The 18,774-nt window shown below is 47.8% G+C and overlaps 1 protein-coding gene across 3 annotated transcripts in view; it reads right to left on the minus strand.

Moving 5' to 3' along the window:
• Positions 1-9,904: 9,904 nt before the first annotated feature.
• Positions 9,905-18,774, minus strand: part of Samd4a (sterile alpha motif domain containing 4A) — a 216,218-nt gene continuing 207,348 nt past the window's right edge. For all 3 annotated transcript variants that reach the window (XM_026783225.1, XM_026783224.1, XM_005355368.2), the window contains 2 exons: positions 15,126-15,209; positions 9,905-10,177 (listed from right to left, as the gene is read on the minus strand). In XM_026783225.1, the coding sequence (XP_026639026.1) occupies positions 10,149-10,177; positions 15,126-15,209 (113 nt within the window). In that variant the 3' untranslated portion in view covers positions 9,905-10,148. The remainder of the gene's footprint in view (positions 10,178-15,125; positions 15,210-18,774) is intronic.

The following is an 18,774-nucleotide window of genomic DNA, read 5'->3' on the forward strand; positions in this document are numbered from 1 at the left end:
AGAGAGAGAGAGAGAGAGAGAGAGAGAGAGAGAGAGAGAGAGAGAGAGCAGGTACCCACAGAGGCCAGAGATGTTGGATCCCTTGGAATTGGAAGTGGTTCTAAGCCACCTAATCTAAGTGCTGGGAACTGAACTTGGTTTTGAGCCATCTCTAGCTCCTCCCTGGACTTCCTTGTTTTTTCTTTTTTTGAAGACAAGGTACCTCTGTGAAGTCCTGGCTGTCCTGGAACTTAATATTTAGATCAGGCTGGCCATCAGACTCACAGAGACCTCATGCCTCTGCCTTCAGAGTACTGGGATTCAAGGACGATTTTGATGCTGTTGGTGTGTGGTGTTCTCTGCACATCAGAGGGCTCTGTTTGCTCCCGATTTCCTCATCTGGCCTTGCCTGTGGCTTTCCTTCCAGGGATTTTAAGCAGGATGCTTATTTTTCTTCAGAGCCTGTGGTCACTTCTGCTGTTCCATCACTAGATGGAACCTTAAGTACGGGTTTGTTACAAGCCTGTGATCGGCTGTTGTCGCCATTTCACTAGTAGAGGACACTTTGAGACCAAGTTTGTCACACATTTCTGTTTGGTGTGCTTTTCAGTGAGTGTCTAAAAAGGGCCCCTTCTGAATGTGGGCCTGGTGGGCCCAGGTGCCTTGTCACAGGCTCTGGCCTGCGGTCAGGTGCTGTGGAGTTCTGCCTGGCTTTCCAGCTCTGATAAAGGTTCTGCACGATTCTGGCTTTCAGCACAGTGTGCTCACACTGAATTCCAGGGCACAGTCCTGTTTTTCTGTTGTATCCGTTAGTGAGCAGGGAGTCTGCCTCTGTCCCAAGATGGAGGGCCATGATGGGGGCCCCAGGGATAACAACATAGGTCTGGAGGTTTGGTCAGATCTTGGCTCTGCTTTCCAAGTGCAAGGCCTGGATATTCCCCTTCTCGCCTTCCCAGGTGGGAGGAGTCTACACGGTGCATTGCTGGGAGCTAGAGGAGGAAGGCCTAGGACCATCTCTCCTTCCTGCCTCTTCAATGTGTTGTTCATTCGTCTTTTGCAGGATCCAGATTTGGTACATTATCGTCTGGTTCCCTTCACACTTCTGAGAGCTTGTGCCCAAAGATCCATTCAAATAGGCATATCTATGAGATGGTGAGAACCTGAGGGTCTTACTCGCTGACCATCCCTTAACTATGGTCCCTGCTCTTAGTATTTGGGGTGTTACTGTCTTCCAAGGGGCAAGGATTGACATCTTGTCTCTGAAGTGAATGAGGGAGCTTTTCAAGGACCCCAAAGATCAGAGCAGAGGTATGTCCATGGCTCTATCTTGATTGTAAGGGCTATCATGTCCTACTGGGGGAGTTGGGTAGCAGTCCCATTACTTTACCCTCTAACAGACACCGTCCTAGGCTCACATCATTCAAGCTGAGACTGGAGGAATGGGGCATGGGTGGTGGCGGCAGCAGTGGCGGTGGGTGTTCTGAGCAGCTCAGGTTTTGTCATGTGGCCACCTCACTTTAACTCTGAACTTCCCCTATGAGTCTGAGAGGACCTTGTTGTTGGTGTTCTCTCTTTCTAGGTGTCTAGCTGGTTAGCATCTCATTCTCAGGATGTCATATGTACAGGAAAGACTTCAAAGCCCACAGCTAACTCTGTGTCCTGGAATCTTAGCCTTTTGAAGAGCAGGTTAACCGTGAATGCCTTAGAAGCAGACCTGGAGAAACTGGACTGAACTGCAGGTGAGCGAGAGAGAACCTGGATCTTAGCAGTCACACAAGGTTGCTTAGGAGACAGCCTGGCCCAGTCTGGAGATGTATGAGTTCAAAGAAGGCTGCTGGCTCTGTGTTCTCTGCCCTGGGGTTGGCCTGGTGCAGTTAGCAATGGGTAAAGGGAAATTTTCTGTAAAATGTGTCTTTATGATCTCATCCATGTGTGTGCACATTCTGTCTTGTGATGGAGGAGGGTCTATGCGTTACTTTCATTGGTTAATAAAGAAACTTCCTTGGCCCTGATAGGACAGAAAATTAGGTAGGCCAAGTAGACAGAACAGAATGCTGGGAGGAAGAAGGCAGTGAGGTCAGTCACCATGATTTTCCTCTCTGAGACAGATGCAGGTTAAGATTTTTCCTGGTAAGCCACCTCGTGGTGCTACACAGATTACTAAATATGGGTTAAATCAAGATGTGAGAATTAGCCAATAAGAGGCTACAGAAAACGGGCCAGGCAGTATTTAAAAGAATACAATTTGTGTGTTGTTATTTCGAGTATAAAGCTAACCATGTGGGAGCCGGTGGCGGGACACTGCCCGCAGCTCCTACAAGCTTGCAAGCCATGGACTCAGGCCAATGTTAGGAGAAGCTAGGGGAGGTGCAAAACAAACAAAACAACGAGCATAAAACCTCTTTGTACTGACCAGATTGGGGCTAAACCCAACAAGAAATGTAGCAGTAAGGTTTAACTGGACAGATGTGAGGTCAGGGTTTGTGGACTCATTCAACCTCACTTAACTGAGCCTGGCAAGTGTCTATGGTACATGTGCAGGTGTGTGCGTGTGCGCACACACACATGTGCATGTGAACGAACACACACACACACATACACACACACACTGGAAATACCTCCCAAGAACATCAAAGCAAGCCGAGGTACACTTGGTCTGGCTGTGGTCCTCCAGGAGTGCTGCCGTTGTTTGAAGTCCCATCAGCCCTGATGAGAGAGAAATCAAGTCACTCACCAAGTCTCTGATTTTGTTTCTCCTGCATTGGTCTTAAAACAGTAAAAATTTCAAAATAAAACAAAAACCAACCAATCAAAGAACAACAAATGTAATGTAGTATTAAAACCAAAAGAAGTCCCCTGCGTCAAATATAAACGCAAAAGTTTATTTTTTTTTAATGTGTGTAAAGTTAAAGCTTTATAAAGTTGCTAAAAGGCTTCCTGGCTGTTTTTTAAAGTTGAAGTAGAAGGCACTTAAGAGTTTAAAATATTCCACAGAGGAAATTCTCAGACATTGAATTCCCAGGTTGAAAACATAGAGGAGCCAGTGTCTGTGGACAGAAGCCACATGGGCAGAGGGAGTGATTGGCTGGGCGGGAGCCTGGAGGACACACTGAACAATTATTTGTTCAAGCAGAGCCTTTGGCCACAGTGATGTCATGCCTGTCTCCCAGTTTTTCCAGACTACATTTGCTGCTTCATAGACACAGACACAAATGTGTGTGAATATGTACACACACACACACACACACACACACACACACACACACACACACACACACGACACACACACACACACACACACACACACACACACACACACACCACCCTCTATTCTCAATCCACCAGGGCCAGGCGCCAGGGATGGGAATGTGGAGGTTGGAGGGTGGCTTGGGAATAGTGCTCTACAAACAGGCTTGCTTCCAAAGACTTCGGCTTTAGTGGTGACACACCCACACACCCACTTCCCATTTCCCACCTATTTTGTTTTCAGCTTTTAGAGTGACTAACAGCCCGATTGGTCATCGCTCTTGGGCCAAGTTCTAGGCATCCCTGGGACCTGTGTTGAGAGCATTGCTGGCTTGGCTTTCATTGGCAGCAGAACCCCAACATCCAACTCCTCTTGATTGTCCTCAGAGCCTAGCAAAGCAGAACACGGTGACCTTACAGGAATTGGATAGAATAATCTGTCTGCTTGATCTCATAAAACACAGCAAGGGGGCCAGTGTAGGTTTAATTTTTATTGTACCTCACAAAAGAGTTGGATTGTGTTAAATGGAAAAAGCCAGTAACCATGTGTTGTTCACAGAAGCCCAGATTAGGGGATCCCCCAGAGCTACTGTTAAGGCTCAGAGGCTGAAATCCTCATGGAAGGGGAGGGGCTCCAGCGTCAGGAGAAGTAGACAGAAATAGAAGGCAGTGAAGCTTGTACACACCTGTTCTCTCATGTCTTAGTTTTCCTTCATGTTATGATAAAATACCCCAGTAAATGCAATTTAAAGGAGAAAAGGCTTAACTCAGTTTGAGATTATAGCCCGTCACAATGGTAGTTCCAGAGGCAGCAGCTCATAGCACTTCTGCTTCCATAATTAAAACAGAGAGCAAAGAACGTGTGTGTCACCGTTCAGCTCCCTCTACGTATGCTGTCCAAGATCTGGGTCAGGGAACGCTCACACACCCAGAGTGGCCAGAACTTCCCATCTGAGGCAACAGGCATGTCCAGAGGTGTCTATCAGGTGAGTCTGAACACCTATGAAACACTCTCTGTAGGTATGTGGTGGGATGCCAATGGGCCTGAATTGTCTCTGGGGAACAGAGTTCTTCCCGTGGATGATAGATGTGGTGATGGACCAATAGGACAAACCAAGAGAGTGGACTCCCCAGCATGGCCCACTGGGATATGAGTTGGCTTCTTCCATGCTACTATCATATGAACATGTCTTTTGTTGTCCTTTCGGTCTGCTTAGCCCTGGTTGATCTAGAACTATGTAGACCAGGCTAGCCTCTGCCTCATGAGTGCTGGGATAAAGGTTTGCTCCATCACTTCTCACCAGTTGTTTCTTTTAAAGTGTGCATGCGCGTGCACACACATGTGCATGCATGTGTACATTTGTGTGTGCATGTGTGTGTGCATGGTTGGAGGACGCGTTGCAGGATCAGCTCTCTCCACCATAGTTTCCCCGGGTAGAACTCAAGCTGTCAGATTTGGTGGCAAGTTCCTTTATACACGGAGCCATCTCACTGGCCCAATCCCTTTTCTAGAGTGGAATTACATGTCTGTGGTGCCGGGGCATGGCATGCCCTGCAAGCTTTCCTCTGTGGAGAACATTTCTCTAGGATCGAACACCCCCTTGCAAAGGCTGCTGCCCAGAGCTGTAACCTTGCTGTCAGGCCAGCTGGGGCAGCGCTAGCTGCCTCACTGCCCTTCCCTAATCTTGCCTTTCTCTTCAAAGTAAGGTCCAATATTCTCTCTCATAGCTCATTAGGGGTTATGGGGGCATTTCTTCGTTTTCAAGTTCCAATTTAGATTTTTTATGTCTCTTAAGCAGCTGAGCCTGGAGAAAGGAAGTGGCAGTGTGGTCATGGTGATGATCTGAATAAAAATGGGCCCCATAGACTCAGAGGGAGTGGCATTATTGGAGGTGTGGCCTTGTTGGTGGAAGTGCGTCACTGGGGTGGATTTGGAGCTTTCAGATGCCCAAGCCAGGCCCAGTGTCTCTTTCTGCTGCCTGCCAATCCAGATGTAGCCTGCACAGATCCTTCTGCAGCGCTGTCTTCCTACACGCTGCCTTGCTCCCTGCCGTGAAGATAATGGACTAAATCTCCAAAACTGTATTTAATCCAGCCCCAATTAAATGTTTTCCTCTCTAAGACTTGCAATGGTCATGCTGTCTTTTCACTAGAAATCCTAAGGCCTCACTGATCCAGTGTCAAGTTGGGCATCCTTGGAGAACTTTGGGGTTCAGGTTACAGACGGGAATAACCGTTATCCCATATTTCATTTTCACTCCTCTTTGGCTTAGAGGTCTAAAGACATCAAGGTTGAATCATCATAGGCCAAAACAAAGAACACTAAAGCCAGACTTCAAACCCAAGCCTGTCTCTTTAGTCATACACTTAACCATAGGACACTTAGAACTTATGTATGTCGTCATACTGCCATCAGAAGTGTTAGAATGGGATCCTAACCGCATGCAGGTGAAGTCCCAAGACTTCCAGGAGGCTGTGGTAAAAGTGTCCCATGTGGCAAAGGCCCTCCAGAACAGGAGAAAGCCATGAACACAGCTGCAAAGGTTCTTTGCTTTTCATTTGGGCAAAGCGTTTATTGACTATTCTGGGCACAGGTCAAACTGCATACATTTTGCCAACCCTTCCCTTGACTGTTTCAGAAAGGAGCACATGGTTTGATCAGCTGAGACTGGTTACAAACCACTCAGGGCTGGTTTCTAAGACTTGTCTTGTTTCATTGTTTGTTTTGTTAATAATTGATCGTGTTTACAGAAGGGGGGCTAAAAAGACACACACATACACACACACCAGTGTTACAAAACCTTGTATTAATCATTTCCCTTCGCTCTCAATATAACCATAGGAAATATAGCCGTGAGTCTTAATTCCGGAGAGGAAATGAATAATAAATACATGGTAGCAAGTTTAGACCATGAGGGTGTTGTCACCATAACAACAGTTGGAAACTGTACACTTGCAAAGAACAGCATCACCAACCATTAGGATATCTGTATATCAGTAAAGCTTTTACATGTAACAAACATGCTCTTTCCATATATGACAAATTTAAAAAATATGCATTGCTTGGCAACATGAACTAGGCAAAAATATTTCTTTGTTCACTAATTTTATACAGGAAAACAGGACAAAAGGCATGCATGTACAATACAGACGCCTGCACAGGGCATGCGACGCAAGAAAGCCTTTTGAAGGTCAGCTTACGTTAGGCATAAATACGTGAGGGTTATATATTAATAAAAGAGGAAGTCTTCTGTTTGCCATTACTAACATTCCTGCTTTCTTCTTGCTCTTCCCAGAGGGATACACATTCACCTTTAAGTCAAGATAAAGGAATTAAAAATAAAAGTCACTTTGCAAACATCTCTGATGAGTTGTAAAAAAGAAAAAAAAACCCAACATTAGTGTTATCCCAGCTCCGGGTACAACTTATCCTTCTGCAGGTTCTGTTTGTAATAGGCACACCTGAGTACCTGGGCAGGATGCTTCCCCCACTCAGGCTGCAGTGGAAAGACATCCTACGGAACCCACTTTCCACTCTTCTCTAGCTCAGCCCTCAGCCCAGGCTCTGGGGTGCACACATCTACAAACCTTGCATCAGCACTAGCTACAAGAGGCACAGAAGAACAAAAGGCCCGGAGGAGACTCCCATCCTAAAAAGGCAGCCGACGACACCTCAAAAGAAAATCTGGTTTCCTCAGTGTCGCCTCGGAAGGATGGGAGGTGAGGCCCAGCCGCAGCTCCCATCCCGGGTAGCAGAGAAAGACCTTCAGTTCAACCCAGGATTGAGAGCTTGGTGCAAACAGCAGCCCTTGGCAGGCAGACCCAGCAGCATCTACTCTGCTCACTGGGTTTGTGTTTAAAAATGTGAAACTCAAAAGCGTGTGGCTGGGAGGGAGAAAAAAAAAAAAAACAAAACAAAAACCATCAGCAGCAATGTTTCGTGTCTTGTACACAGTTCGTGTGTTTCTTCCTACTGTTTTCTGGTAAGAAAACACTATGAGTAAAAAGCACCAATAAAACATCACCCATGATATTGTAAAACAGCACTGTGCTTCAGACAGCGCAGCGACACACTGCTTAAATCAGAGCAAGGTGGGGGGGGGGCTATGCAGTGAAATAGATTTTATTCTGAAAGTTTCAAACCTTTACTATTTAATATAAAACAGCTGCGTGGGGATGTCAATGGGTAAATACAAAAAAAGGCACTGCAGCTTATCCCGACAGGTCCAACCTCACAGTCCCAGGCACGCGACTGTTGCGGTCTTTTTATAAATAAGATTTTTTTGCTTTAGGATTTTTAAATTGAGCTGTATACCTGCAGTCAACACAGGACTCAAAACTAGGTGGGGAGAGGCTCTCAAAATCATCAGAAAATTAAAAAAAAAAATGAAAACATTAACATAGCAAACCACAACTAAGTAGATAAATCTATACAATCGATGAAAAATAAGCTTTCCTTTTTTCTTTTTTTTTTAAAAAAAGAATTATATTGTTACTAATAACAGACTTTATCATGGTTACCAGCCATAGCGAGTTAATAAGTAACATATCCAAAATAATATCTCTAATAATCAGATAACCATTGTTTCTGTATTCAATGAAGGAATAAATAGAAATTCAGATTTGCAAATACTCTATGGTCTTCTTTGTAAAAGGTTCACGCTCATGCGATTGTGGTCGCAGTCTGGTTTCCGAGTAGCCTGTGTCCTTATGGATACGTGGCAGATCCGAACCCCTTTTCCTTTCTACGAGACGAGGAATCCCATTGTTCCTCTCTGTTTATCTCAACATTCCTCCAAACACATCCTCAGACCCTCTGGCCTTACCTTTGTCCTTCGACATTTTGAGCTATTCTGCCTTACCTGTGATCCTCCATCCCAGCTCCTTCCCCAACATTGACATTGTATGGAAAAGGGACATGAGGGATGAGTGTTAATGGCACTTGGTTAAAAAAATTTATATATATATATATAAACATTCTGCCTTCTTCTGCACATGAATTTGCATCTCCGAGACCTGGTTCTCCGAGGAGTGGCCTGAATCTTTTGTGATTGTTGTTGTAATGTGTGCATGGAACAGTGTACCCAAGCCTTCTGTGCTCACTGACAGCTGTCTGTCTACTTCGGTGCCCTTGGCCTTCTGGACTGGAAAAGGACTTTAGGATTTCTGTTGCAGCATGCAAGGCTGGGCTAGGTGGACATTTGTAATCTTGACAGGAAAACAAAGTTGTGTGGATTTTTATTAAGGCCTTTAAAGTCTGAATGCCCTTCATTAACTTGAAAAAATAACCATGGGCAAGGTCCGGCCATTTGCACTGTCCAATCCCTTTAATTTTGACTTAGGCATAACTTTTTTATTTTTTAAAGAGGTATCAGTCTCACCCATTTAATAAACAGGCCTTATATTATCTCCGAGATCACGCCTCTGGCTAGGCATTCACACCATCACATTTGCACAACTAATTTTCCAGTATAGTGCACAATTCCTTATGGATTCTCTCTAATATCCTCCATTGGATCAAATTCTGAAATATTGTCTTTGTTGCCCTTAAGAAATAGAGCGATGACCCCGCAGAGCCACAGCTAAGCTCTCACCGTGTTCATGGGTGCATGTGAGTGTGTTTTCCCTTCCCTGTGTAAGGCTGGATAAATCATCCCATGATACAGCACATCTCTGACTCACGGGCATGGTTAGCACCACCATTTCTCTCATGAGTTTAACCTTTCCTGCCTCTGCTTTCATAGCCTGCCTTGGATGCTGGAGCCTCTGCCTCTCTGCACTGATCTGATGCTACGCTGGACCAGTCTTCTCCAGCAGAGATGAAGTGAAAAGGGATACAGTGCCCAGGCTTAGGCTCCGGCAAAACCTCCATAGCAAATGTTCTGAGTCTGAGCAGGCTAGAGGGACCTGCGTCCTCTTGTGTTTCTGTGGAGTGACACCAGGGGTGGTAGGATGGAGCCTGTAGGGAGGGTGGGATGCAAATCCAGCCCAGAAGGAGGTTGCAAAGTTTATCATTTCTGGGTGACCTATGAGCAAATCCATAACTGATCACAAGGCACCACCATCTTTGTGTCCTTGCCACATCCTCACCTTTCAAGTCCATCCACACGTTCCTCCCACCGTTCCTCCCTCCTCGCGGTGGGAGAAGGCAACTCGAGGCCTACTTGACGGCATCCTTCTTCCCGAGAAGCAGAGCTTGGCAGCCATTTTAAAATACAACCCTGCTACTATTATAAAAATAGATGAAACAAAATGAATCCATAACAATAACCAGTCTTTTACAAAAACCATAGTATGAAGAGAAGTTCTACCCAAACGCTACGCATTATGTACCCTTTAAAATTCTTATGTAAACAATACACAAATCAAAGTTTATCTGAAAGTTTGCTGGAGGGAATTTCGTCCTCTTGCCCTTGTTGCCACACAGCCCTCTGTCGACTGTTTCAAGTCGGGCCGCACGGAAATCCAGTCAGGGGAGACACAAACCGGCCAGCCGCCATCTTGCTCTGGTCGCTATATCCTCCGTCTTCTGCAGCCTGACGACGAAGCCTGGCTTTCGAGAAGGTTCCCCAGGGCAGGGCTGCTACCTCCCTCCTGTGTGTCCTCTTGCAACTCTCTCCCCACCCCATTTCCATCCAGGAAGCCACTAGCGACCCTCCACCCCCTCCCAGTCCCACACGTCCCCTCCCCACCCTGCATACCGTCCCATCCCATGACAGAAACAAATGACAACATGACCAACCCAGGTCTACTGATATGTTTACAAGGCTGACCTACGCTCTCACAAAATCAAAATGGGCGAGGGACCAGGGGAAAAAGGCTGCAAAGTGTCTTGGAAGAGTCTATGCAACCCTGAAGATGGCTGACACTGGGCCCGCAGCAGTCGGTTTCACGGCCAGCGCGGTCACTCTCATCTTCAGTTTCTAGATTGTGGAGGTCCGGTCAACCCCGTCTGTGAAAAGGAGCCACAGAGGACTAGATGAGCAAAACCAGTTCCGGGTTAGCCCACCGCTGGCAATGCCGCAGCACCTTGAGCATCCTGGGCTCTGATACAATGTCTTCAGTCACCCACCCACGCACCCACGCACCCCCCCCCACTAACCCACTGACATTACTGCCCATCTAACATCTGGTAGTACCTTTTTTTTTTTTTTTATATAGGAACCACATTGAGCCTGGGGCCCAAGATGCAACGGTTCCTACATCCCAAGTACTCACATCTTAGAATGTACACCAGTGACACATAAATCAACAACAATGCTCAAACTGATGATGGTTCTAAGCAACGTGTTCCCAGAAAGAAGGACCATGGAGGGAAGGATGGATGGGTCAGCCTTGAAAGTCAAGGACAGACTCATAAAGACACAAAATGACTTCTTGCCAATGGTGCCGGTAGGAGTGTGCTAAGCAGCAAGGGAGGATGGGTAGGGGACCAGAGAGGTGGAATGACAGGTTATGAAATGCAAGGGCTGGCGGTGACCCTAGGTGTAGGAGGAGGGGCTGGGGACTGAGTGGCAGGAGCATGCCTGTAAGGACAGGGAAGGGGCTTTAATAGGAATGTGAGGGCAGTTGTGGAGCCCAAACCCATTTCTTTGGCATCGTTTCTCTCTTCCTGAAGTTCTTGATGAAAGGCCACAGACAAAGAGACCTGCTCCTGCCCGCAGCTGGGCAATCAGGGGGATGGATATAGCTGATTCAAATTCTCCGCAGCAAGAATAAAGGCCAGAAAAGCAAAGGCAGATGCTGCACACATCCAGATCGGAAGCTTGTGATGATTGCCTCCTTGACATGTTAGAGAATCGGTCACATGGCAAGGTGTGTGTCTGTGGCAGGACATGTGCTTCAGAGACTAGAGGCTATGAGTGACTTAGACAGCGGAGCTGCCTGGCTCTGCCCTGCTGCCCGTTCTCACGAGGGCTGTAGCACGGTCTGCAGAGGCAGACCCAATCATCTGCACACCAAGAGGACCTTGAATGGTACAGGGGAAACTGAAAACTGCAGAACAATGCAATCTCTCTTTAGCTTGGCTTCTCTGGCTGGTGGTCTGATGAAGGGCAAGGGTGGTGGTGGGTGGGGCAGGGAAGAAGTAGCCCTGCTGGTGCATGTTGAGATGATGGGCTACTTACAGTAGGCAGGGAGGCATGGATTGGTCATTACAGAGCAGAAAAGATGGTTTCCCGCGACTGCTGGATGAGGGCAGTAGTGGGCTAGCTACAGAGTACCTCCCTGGCTTTGGCAAGATCTAGAGGCCATCCAGTGTGGCTAGTTCAATCCCCATTATGGCCAGTTAGGCCTAGTGGAGGGAACCTTTTTAGTTACTATGTAGGGCTCAGAGACAAGACAGGAGTGCCTGAGCATTCTAGGGAAAGTTAGGGACCTAGAAGACATGGAAAGGTAGAGAGTGAGTCCCCTGCAGGGGTTTCCTGACCTCCTTGCTGGCAATGTAGCACTGGCAATTCTGCCAGCTTGAACTCGGAGGAGAGTTTTTTGTTGTTGTTGCTGTTGTTGCAAAACCTATTGAGATAATTATAGGTCCACATGCATTTGTAAGAAATGGTCTAGCAAGGTCGTATGGGCACCGTGTCAGGTCCTAGAGCAGTGACAATTTGCACAGGCGTAAGGGGACATTACAGTGAAGACACTGACCTTGACCGAATTCATCAACCTTATTTAGATTTCCCCAATTCTGTTTGCTCTCGTGAGTGCACATGTGCATGTGTACAGACAAGAATGGACAAGCATATGTGTAAGCTAAGCCAATTTAGGGAGGGATTATTTTAAGAGACAGTGGCCTCCGCTGGTTTGGGGTATGGGAGCATCAGCTAGCCCACAGGTATGGACTTCTGATCAACAGCCTGCGCCTGTGCGTAGGGCTCAACGGTCGTAGAACAGGAGTGCGTGCAGAGGTCACTCTGGCATGTGGATGTCTGCAGATATCTCTAAAAGTAGAGCATACTCTTGCTTGGCTCTCCAGCCCACACATTCGTGCTAAATCTTCAGAGTTGTGAAAGTGAGGAGCCGGGAGTGTGAAAATCTCAACTAGCTCAGCTCCAAGGCACATGAACTGTGCCTTTCAACCACAGGCTGTGTCTTCCAAGGAAAGGCAGATTTACTATTTGCACTTGTGAAAACTGCACACTGACAACTTCAGGGAGCGCCTCACCCAAGCAAGCACCATAGGTTTAATACTTAGCACTGCAATAAATGCCATCCCAGTGCCTTGAGAAGATAACCTGCATAGGATTTCTGCATCTGCGACAGTGGGGCTGGTGAGGCTTAGGAAAGAGGGGGGCTGGGAAGGGGAAAAGGAAGAGGGTGAGAACCCCTGAGAAAGGGCCTCGGGCTCTGACAGCAAGCTAGCCTGTAGATCCCGGAACCCCTCTATAAGGGGCTTAGAGGTTCATCTCGCCTGAATACCTCAGGTGACACACCCTAGGCAGAACAGAGTCTGATGAAAGATTTGCAACCCTCTACATGGCAAAGGAAGGCCAAGAGAAAAAGGGCTTAGACAAGAACCCAGAGGGCAGCAGTTGCCAAGGAAACAGAGAAGAGCAGAGACATCAGAGACACTTAAAAGTTGGCACTGTGGACCACAGTGGATGTCATCTAGATACAGACGACTTGACACCATCCTCCTGCATCCCTGCGTCACCTCACAGGGACTTCTTTTCTCTTTTCCTCCCTTCCCTGTTATATGTCTCATTTCTGTCCGTATGTGCACACATGCATAAGTGCAAGGGTCTGTGTGTGTGGAGGTCAGAGTTCAACGCCAGGGATCTTCATTTTTTTCCATCTTATTTTTGAGACAGTCTCTCCTGAATCTAGAGCTCACTCATATGGATAGACCTTGAAAACTCCAGGGATCTGCCTGTCTCTACCTTCCTAGTGCAGGTACTACAGGCACATGTGAAAGCTACCGTGAATAGCTTTTTATATGGATTGTGGGGATCTGAACTCAGATCCTAAGGCTTTTATGGCAAGCACTTTGCCCACTGGACTGTTTCCCCAGCCCCAGAGGAAATTTAATTGTGCTTTCCTCTTGCCATTTGTCTTTCTATAAAATGATTTAATTTGCTGGCGTGAAGTCCCTAGCTGGATTTTCTCCCCTGGCACCTGGAAAGGGCTGACCCCTAGTAATCCTGCCATAGCTGGAGGCCACAGTGCTTCTGTACTGGGCTAAGCCACCTTCAGTTTGATTTACATCCTTTGCCCCTGAGACTGCTTAGGAGGAGGCTGCCTACAAGAAGGGATTGTTGAGAGAAAACAAAAACAAAAACCAAAAACACAGCAATAAAAAGGCTTAGGAGATTAACAAGATGGAAGCATTAGTGAAATCTCATCAGTTCCAAGAGGTATTCCGAGAAAATGGAAGAACTAGCTTATTAAAGACACACACACACACAAAACCAAACACAGGCCTGTTCAATGGAAACTTCTGAATGAAGCATATTTGGCATTTTCACTGCTAATGATAACAGCAGCACTTAACTGTTTGATAAGAGCTTCCAAATGCCAGTTATCCGAGGCCCATCAGGCCCTGCGGGGGAAGGTCAGGTTTTCTTGCTGACTCACAAGGCAGTACCAGGCTCCCCACACAGCCGGGCACCAAGGGGCAGCAGTACACTGGGCTGTGGACTTCCTGCCAGGGAAGCTTTCAAGTTTGTCCATGCTGTGTTTATGGGCACTTCTTCCCTGGTAAGGCTGTTACTGTCCCACTGAACGGCTACACCACAGTTTGTGGATCCTTGTTTGGGTGGTCTCCCATTAGTTATTAGGGGCTGCTGACACAGCAGAGGAGAGGAGCTGGCAACAACTCCCAGAGATGCTGTGGGATGTCCAGGATCAGTGTGACCAGAGAGGTGGAGCAATGGTTTGCAGATAGGGCTCCCTGGATCCTTTCTGTTTCGTCAGGAGCCCTGTAGTGCTGTGGTAGCCTCTGGAGCTCCCTCTTGACATTTAAGTGTGCTGGGGGGAGTTCCAGTTCTTTACGCTGCCCCATGCAAACCATTTAGTTCCTGTATTGTTTTCAGGACAAGATTATATTTTCACACAATCCTTAGCATACATAGATCAAACATCTAAAAGATGGGGGTGGAGGGTCCTGGGAACAAAAGTTTCAGGACGGCAGCCTTTCTACCCACTTCTGTTAGAGGAGGCTCAGCTGGGCCCTAGGTGTGGCAATGGTACAGATCTTAGGTGGCCCACCATCCAGGCAGAAGAGGACAGGAAGGGGAGGCTGGAAGGGTAGACAGAGCTCATCTCTTCTGCTCCTACCAATTCTCCACAAATGTGCAGACCCCTAAGCTTGGGCCCAGAGAGCACTGAAGCCCCCCCAGGACAGGCATAACGGGGAACTGCAGGAGGGACTGATCAGAGTAGGGGCACTGACTTGGGGAGCATGCTCCTGGCTCTAGTTAAGAGGTGTGACTGGACCCAACCCGTGTCTGTCATGTGGCAAAGGGCACCTCAGCAAGTTTGGAGCTCCACCATCATGCAAGCCACTTGCAACAGGGAGATATAAAAACAACCAGGGGTCTTTGTTTCAAAAATTCTATTTTTAGAGCATGTTGGAATATGCTTGGCCCAGACTGGTCGATCCAGTGCCGAGAGGGAACACATCCAATGCTGTGGGAGATGCTCCCATTAGAAGCCATGTCTTGTGTGTGTCTGACGCCTCCAGCTCCTGCATTTGGCTGGAACCACCACTGTGGGGTTCCAGTGTGTGCTGAGGGAGGAGCTTCCAGGGACAGTGTTGCTCTTTCTGGCCTCCAGTTCCCTGACTCATCTCCCCACAGCATGAAGACTGTGCAGGGAAGGGGCACCACAGCAGCCCAAGGCTGCTCTCTTCCCGCCCCGCCCACCCTCAAGCTGCCCCAGGTGTGTGGTGAGGACACACTGACCTCCCAGGGCATGCTCTGTCATACTGAGGCACAAGGACTCCAGCCTGTTGTTGATGTCAGGTTCAGTCACAGGAAGCTGGAATTCTGCAGAAGGAAGGGTACATTGATTACTGGGACTCCTGGGACAAGGAGGAAGTATCCACGATGCCACCTAGTTCCAGGGCAAGTGTCTAGTGTGCCTTCCCTAGGAGGACACAAGGGGACCTTCAGGGCCAGCATGAAGTGGGACCACCTCTGTGGTCTGGTAGATGCCGAGCCCACTACAGACATAGGCAGCTGGAGGCAAACTGATAACTTAAATAGTCAGAGGTACAGGCCATCACTCTTGCTTGGGTCATGTGATGGTTTTCCCACAAAAATAAGAGCCAACGCCAGCAATGGTCTGCAAGGTCTCCTTCCATCCTGTCCTCAAACTGCCCTGCTCCTCCGTTCCATCTCAGTCCCCTTCTACCCCGGGCCTTTGCACTGCTGTTCTCTCTGCTTCTGGGCCAGCCCACAAATGTTCTCCCTGCTCGCTCTTTCCCTGCCTCCATAGCTCGGGGTCTACTGTCTTCCTGAAAGTACCTTTCCCTAACACTCTTTCCCCCTTTTCCTTTCTTTGTGTCATTAAGGCTGGATCTGCCCCTCCTACTTTAGGGCTGGTCTCATTGGAGCAGGGCTGAGCAACAGTCACTGAGTCTGAAACCTGGCCTATGGAATTCTGCTCCATGGGGAGGAGCAGGTCCAATACACTCAGCCCAGCACATTCCCCTCGGAGGGAAGGACCATATCAATGCTTCTACTGCACCGGCTCCTTTATTGCCCAACAAACTCAGTCCAACAGTCGGGCTCATGAAGACTGGTAGCCCATCAAGACTAGGTAGGAAGCATAGGGCTAGGAGAAGAGCCATCTTCCTGCCGGCCGTGGAGACTGCTGTACTCTTCACCACCCTCAGCCTCTGAGCACGTTGATGGAGGAGCTGAGACCCTTACTCCATGGCAGCTCCCACACAGCCACAGACAATCCATGATCCTCCACCATCAGGCCATTCTCCATCTTTCAGGCTCTACTGTCCCCTCCCCACCATGGAAGGCAGCTCTAGGGGCCTTCTCTTGCTGGCTGGGACTCAGTGTCAGCCCCCTTTCCTCCCTTCTCCTGTGGAACCCCGGAATGCCTTTAAGTGCCTAGGACAATCTCACAGACAGCGACAGGGCTCTGACTGCTACCATCCGACTCTCCTAAAACATTAGCTCTCTCTTCTACCACCAGCAGCCAAAACTACGACACCCTATGGGCCGGAGTGGAAAAGAAGTCCTGTAGCATATGCTGGCAATAGGGCGTGTGCAGGTGTCTGGGGCATCCCGACACTGCCACTCCTTTTCTGTGTGACCTCAGGAGATTGTTCCTTTCCCTGGGATTGACTTCCTCCTGGCATGTGGGCCAAAGTTTGGGCGGTTTGCTTGCTGTTCCTCTACTACGCTGGTTTGAGGGACAAGTGTCAGTGGGTTGGTGAGAAACCAAGTTGAAGCCATGGCTAAACCAAAACATCTGTTTTCATCTAATTAGCTGTAGATTAGCATCTTTCTCTGGTAGGCGAGTTGGCTCCGTGTTTAAAGGGACTCTGCACAAAACCTGCATTCCGAGTTTGATCTCCGCAAGGGATCCTCTAGCCCCCACATGCATGCCATGCCATGTGAGCACAAACACAAACATGCACACAACAATAATTTTTTTAAAAAAGGAATTTTAAAGCTCTTCTTTTGCAATTTGCTTTCCCCTCCATCGGCTAATTCAGAGGCAGGTGACAGTTCCGTCTTTCAAATTCTCAGAGAAGGCTGGCAAAACTGGCCAATGTGAAAAGCACCTAGCAGCATCCAGTGACCTTTCTGTGGCAAGTTGCAGCCTTCAAGAGGTTTGTAAGGCAACTGAGCTAACTCCTGAGTGGATGAAGGCCTGGGAGCTTTCTAGAGAAGGTGGGAGCCAGAAAGGACAGGAGGAGTTTCTCCCGAGCTTAGGAGCTGCTGCTAAGAGCAGGGTTGGGGCAATTAGACCATCCCTGGGGGAAGAGTATTTTCGTATTTCATCCATTCATGTGAAAATCATATGCACGCAAAAATTAGCAGCCTTTGGGGTGTGAAACCTATAAAATAGAAACAGAATTTTATATATAGCTAGTTAGCAAATACGGAAGAAAAAAAACAAACTTCAGCAATTATAGCCGTCCATATGCTCAGTGGAAGAGCGCGTTTACTCTCTAGCACTCCCGTTTAAACAAACACTGTGGAGAGATTCAGATAAATAAAGACACTCGACATTTGGCGAGAAGAGTCTCAGCTGCAGGATTTCTTGCCAACATGCAGCAAAATGCCATTTTCCAAGCCTGGGATTGCGTGCTTCCAGGAAAGAGGCTGAGAAACACAGGGCTCTCAGCTCCAGAATCTCCAAGCCGTAGTCCTGGCTGCTCTTTTAGGTGGGAAGTTGGTTTGCTTGCATTGTTTTTTTTGTCCTCACTCCTCATCCTGATGCTCCAGGGAACTGTGATCTCCACCCCTCTCAGAGCAGTACTGAAAAATTCCAAGTCTTGGAGAAGCCCATATGTTCACATTTCAGAGAACCTTAGTGGTGTGGCATTTTAATTGTGTATTTGATGAAAAACAGACCAATGGCATCTTGCCACACACATCAAAGAGGACCAGGTAGATCAAAGCTTCTGACTGGCTGGCACCCTTCAGTCTTGCTCTCCCCCACTCCCTCCTCAAATTTAGCTCTAAGGGACAATCAGATAATACTGTTGGCTGGTGACATGTAGGTGTCATGCCACCCATGAAAAGGCAGGGGCAGATCTAGCCTTAAGTCCTCAGTAAACACAAGCAGGACTTTCTTGACCCTTCTTGCTCTTCTTCCCCAGGAGGTCTGTTCCTTCGCCTGGGACCACAGCTCTGAGCTGCTGGAACATGAAAAGCCCAAATCTGAATCCCTTACATGTGGACTTGATACTACCAAGACTTTGGATCTGGGTGCATATCAGATGTTCAGATTAGGGTAAAGCTTGTGCAAATTTTCTGGAACTTGAAAAACTCTGACATTTGAGACACATTCCTAGATAAGGAATTTTCAACCTATACCAGGAATTCTTCTTTCCCACATGGTTAGGCTAATTCAAGGGGTTGGTGAGGATTCTGAAAGCTAAGAGTTCAGGGGTAGGGTGGACTAAAAAATGAAAAAACAAAAAGGATTTATTATTAAAAGTTTACATGAATGTGTTGTGTATGCCACATGAATGCAGATGCCCAGGGAGACCAGAAGAGGGTGTCAGATGCCCTGGTGCTGGAGACACAGGAGGGTGTGAATGATTGGAAGAGCAGCAATGCGCTCTAATCAGTGAGCCATTTCTCCAGCCCAGCTTCCGATTTAAATTGTGCCTTTTCAGAAGTCCAGCAAGTCCAGAGCACTACAGTCTCAGGCCCTGTGTCAAGAGATCCGGGGAAGATGTTGCTGCCCTTCTTTTCTAGGGCACGGCTGTAGAGTCCACTTCAGAAGTCCACGGCTTACCCCAGGCAGAAATGGCTGCTGGGCCGTGCCACAGGCAGTTTTACAGCACCGTGGGCCAAGTACAATCCCACTGGGACTTGAGATATGCAACAGGCCGGGCGTTCCAAGAGAGCCTGC

The sequence above is a fragment of the Microtus ochrogaster genome, chromosome 17 (assembly GCF_000317375.1).
Source record: "Microtus ochrogaster isolate Prairie Vole_2 chromosome 17, MicOch1.0, whole genome shotgun sequence".
Taxonomy (NCBI): domain Eukaryota; kingdom Metazoa; phylum Chordata; class Mammalia; order Rodentia; family Cricetidae; genus Microtus; species Microtus ochrogaster.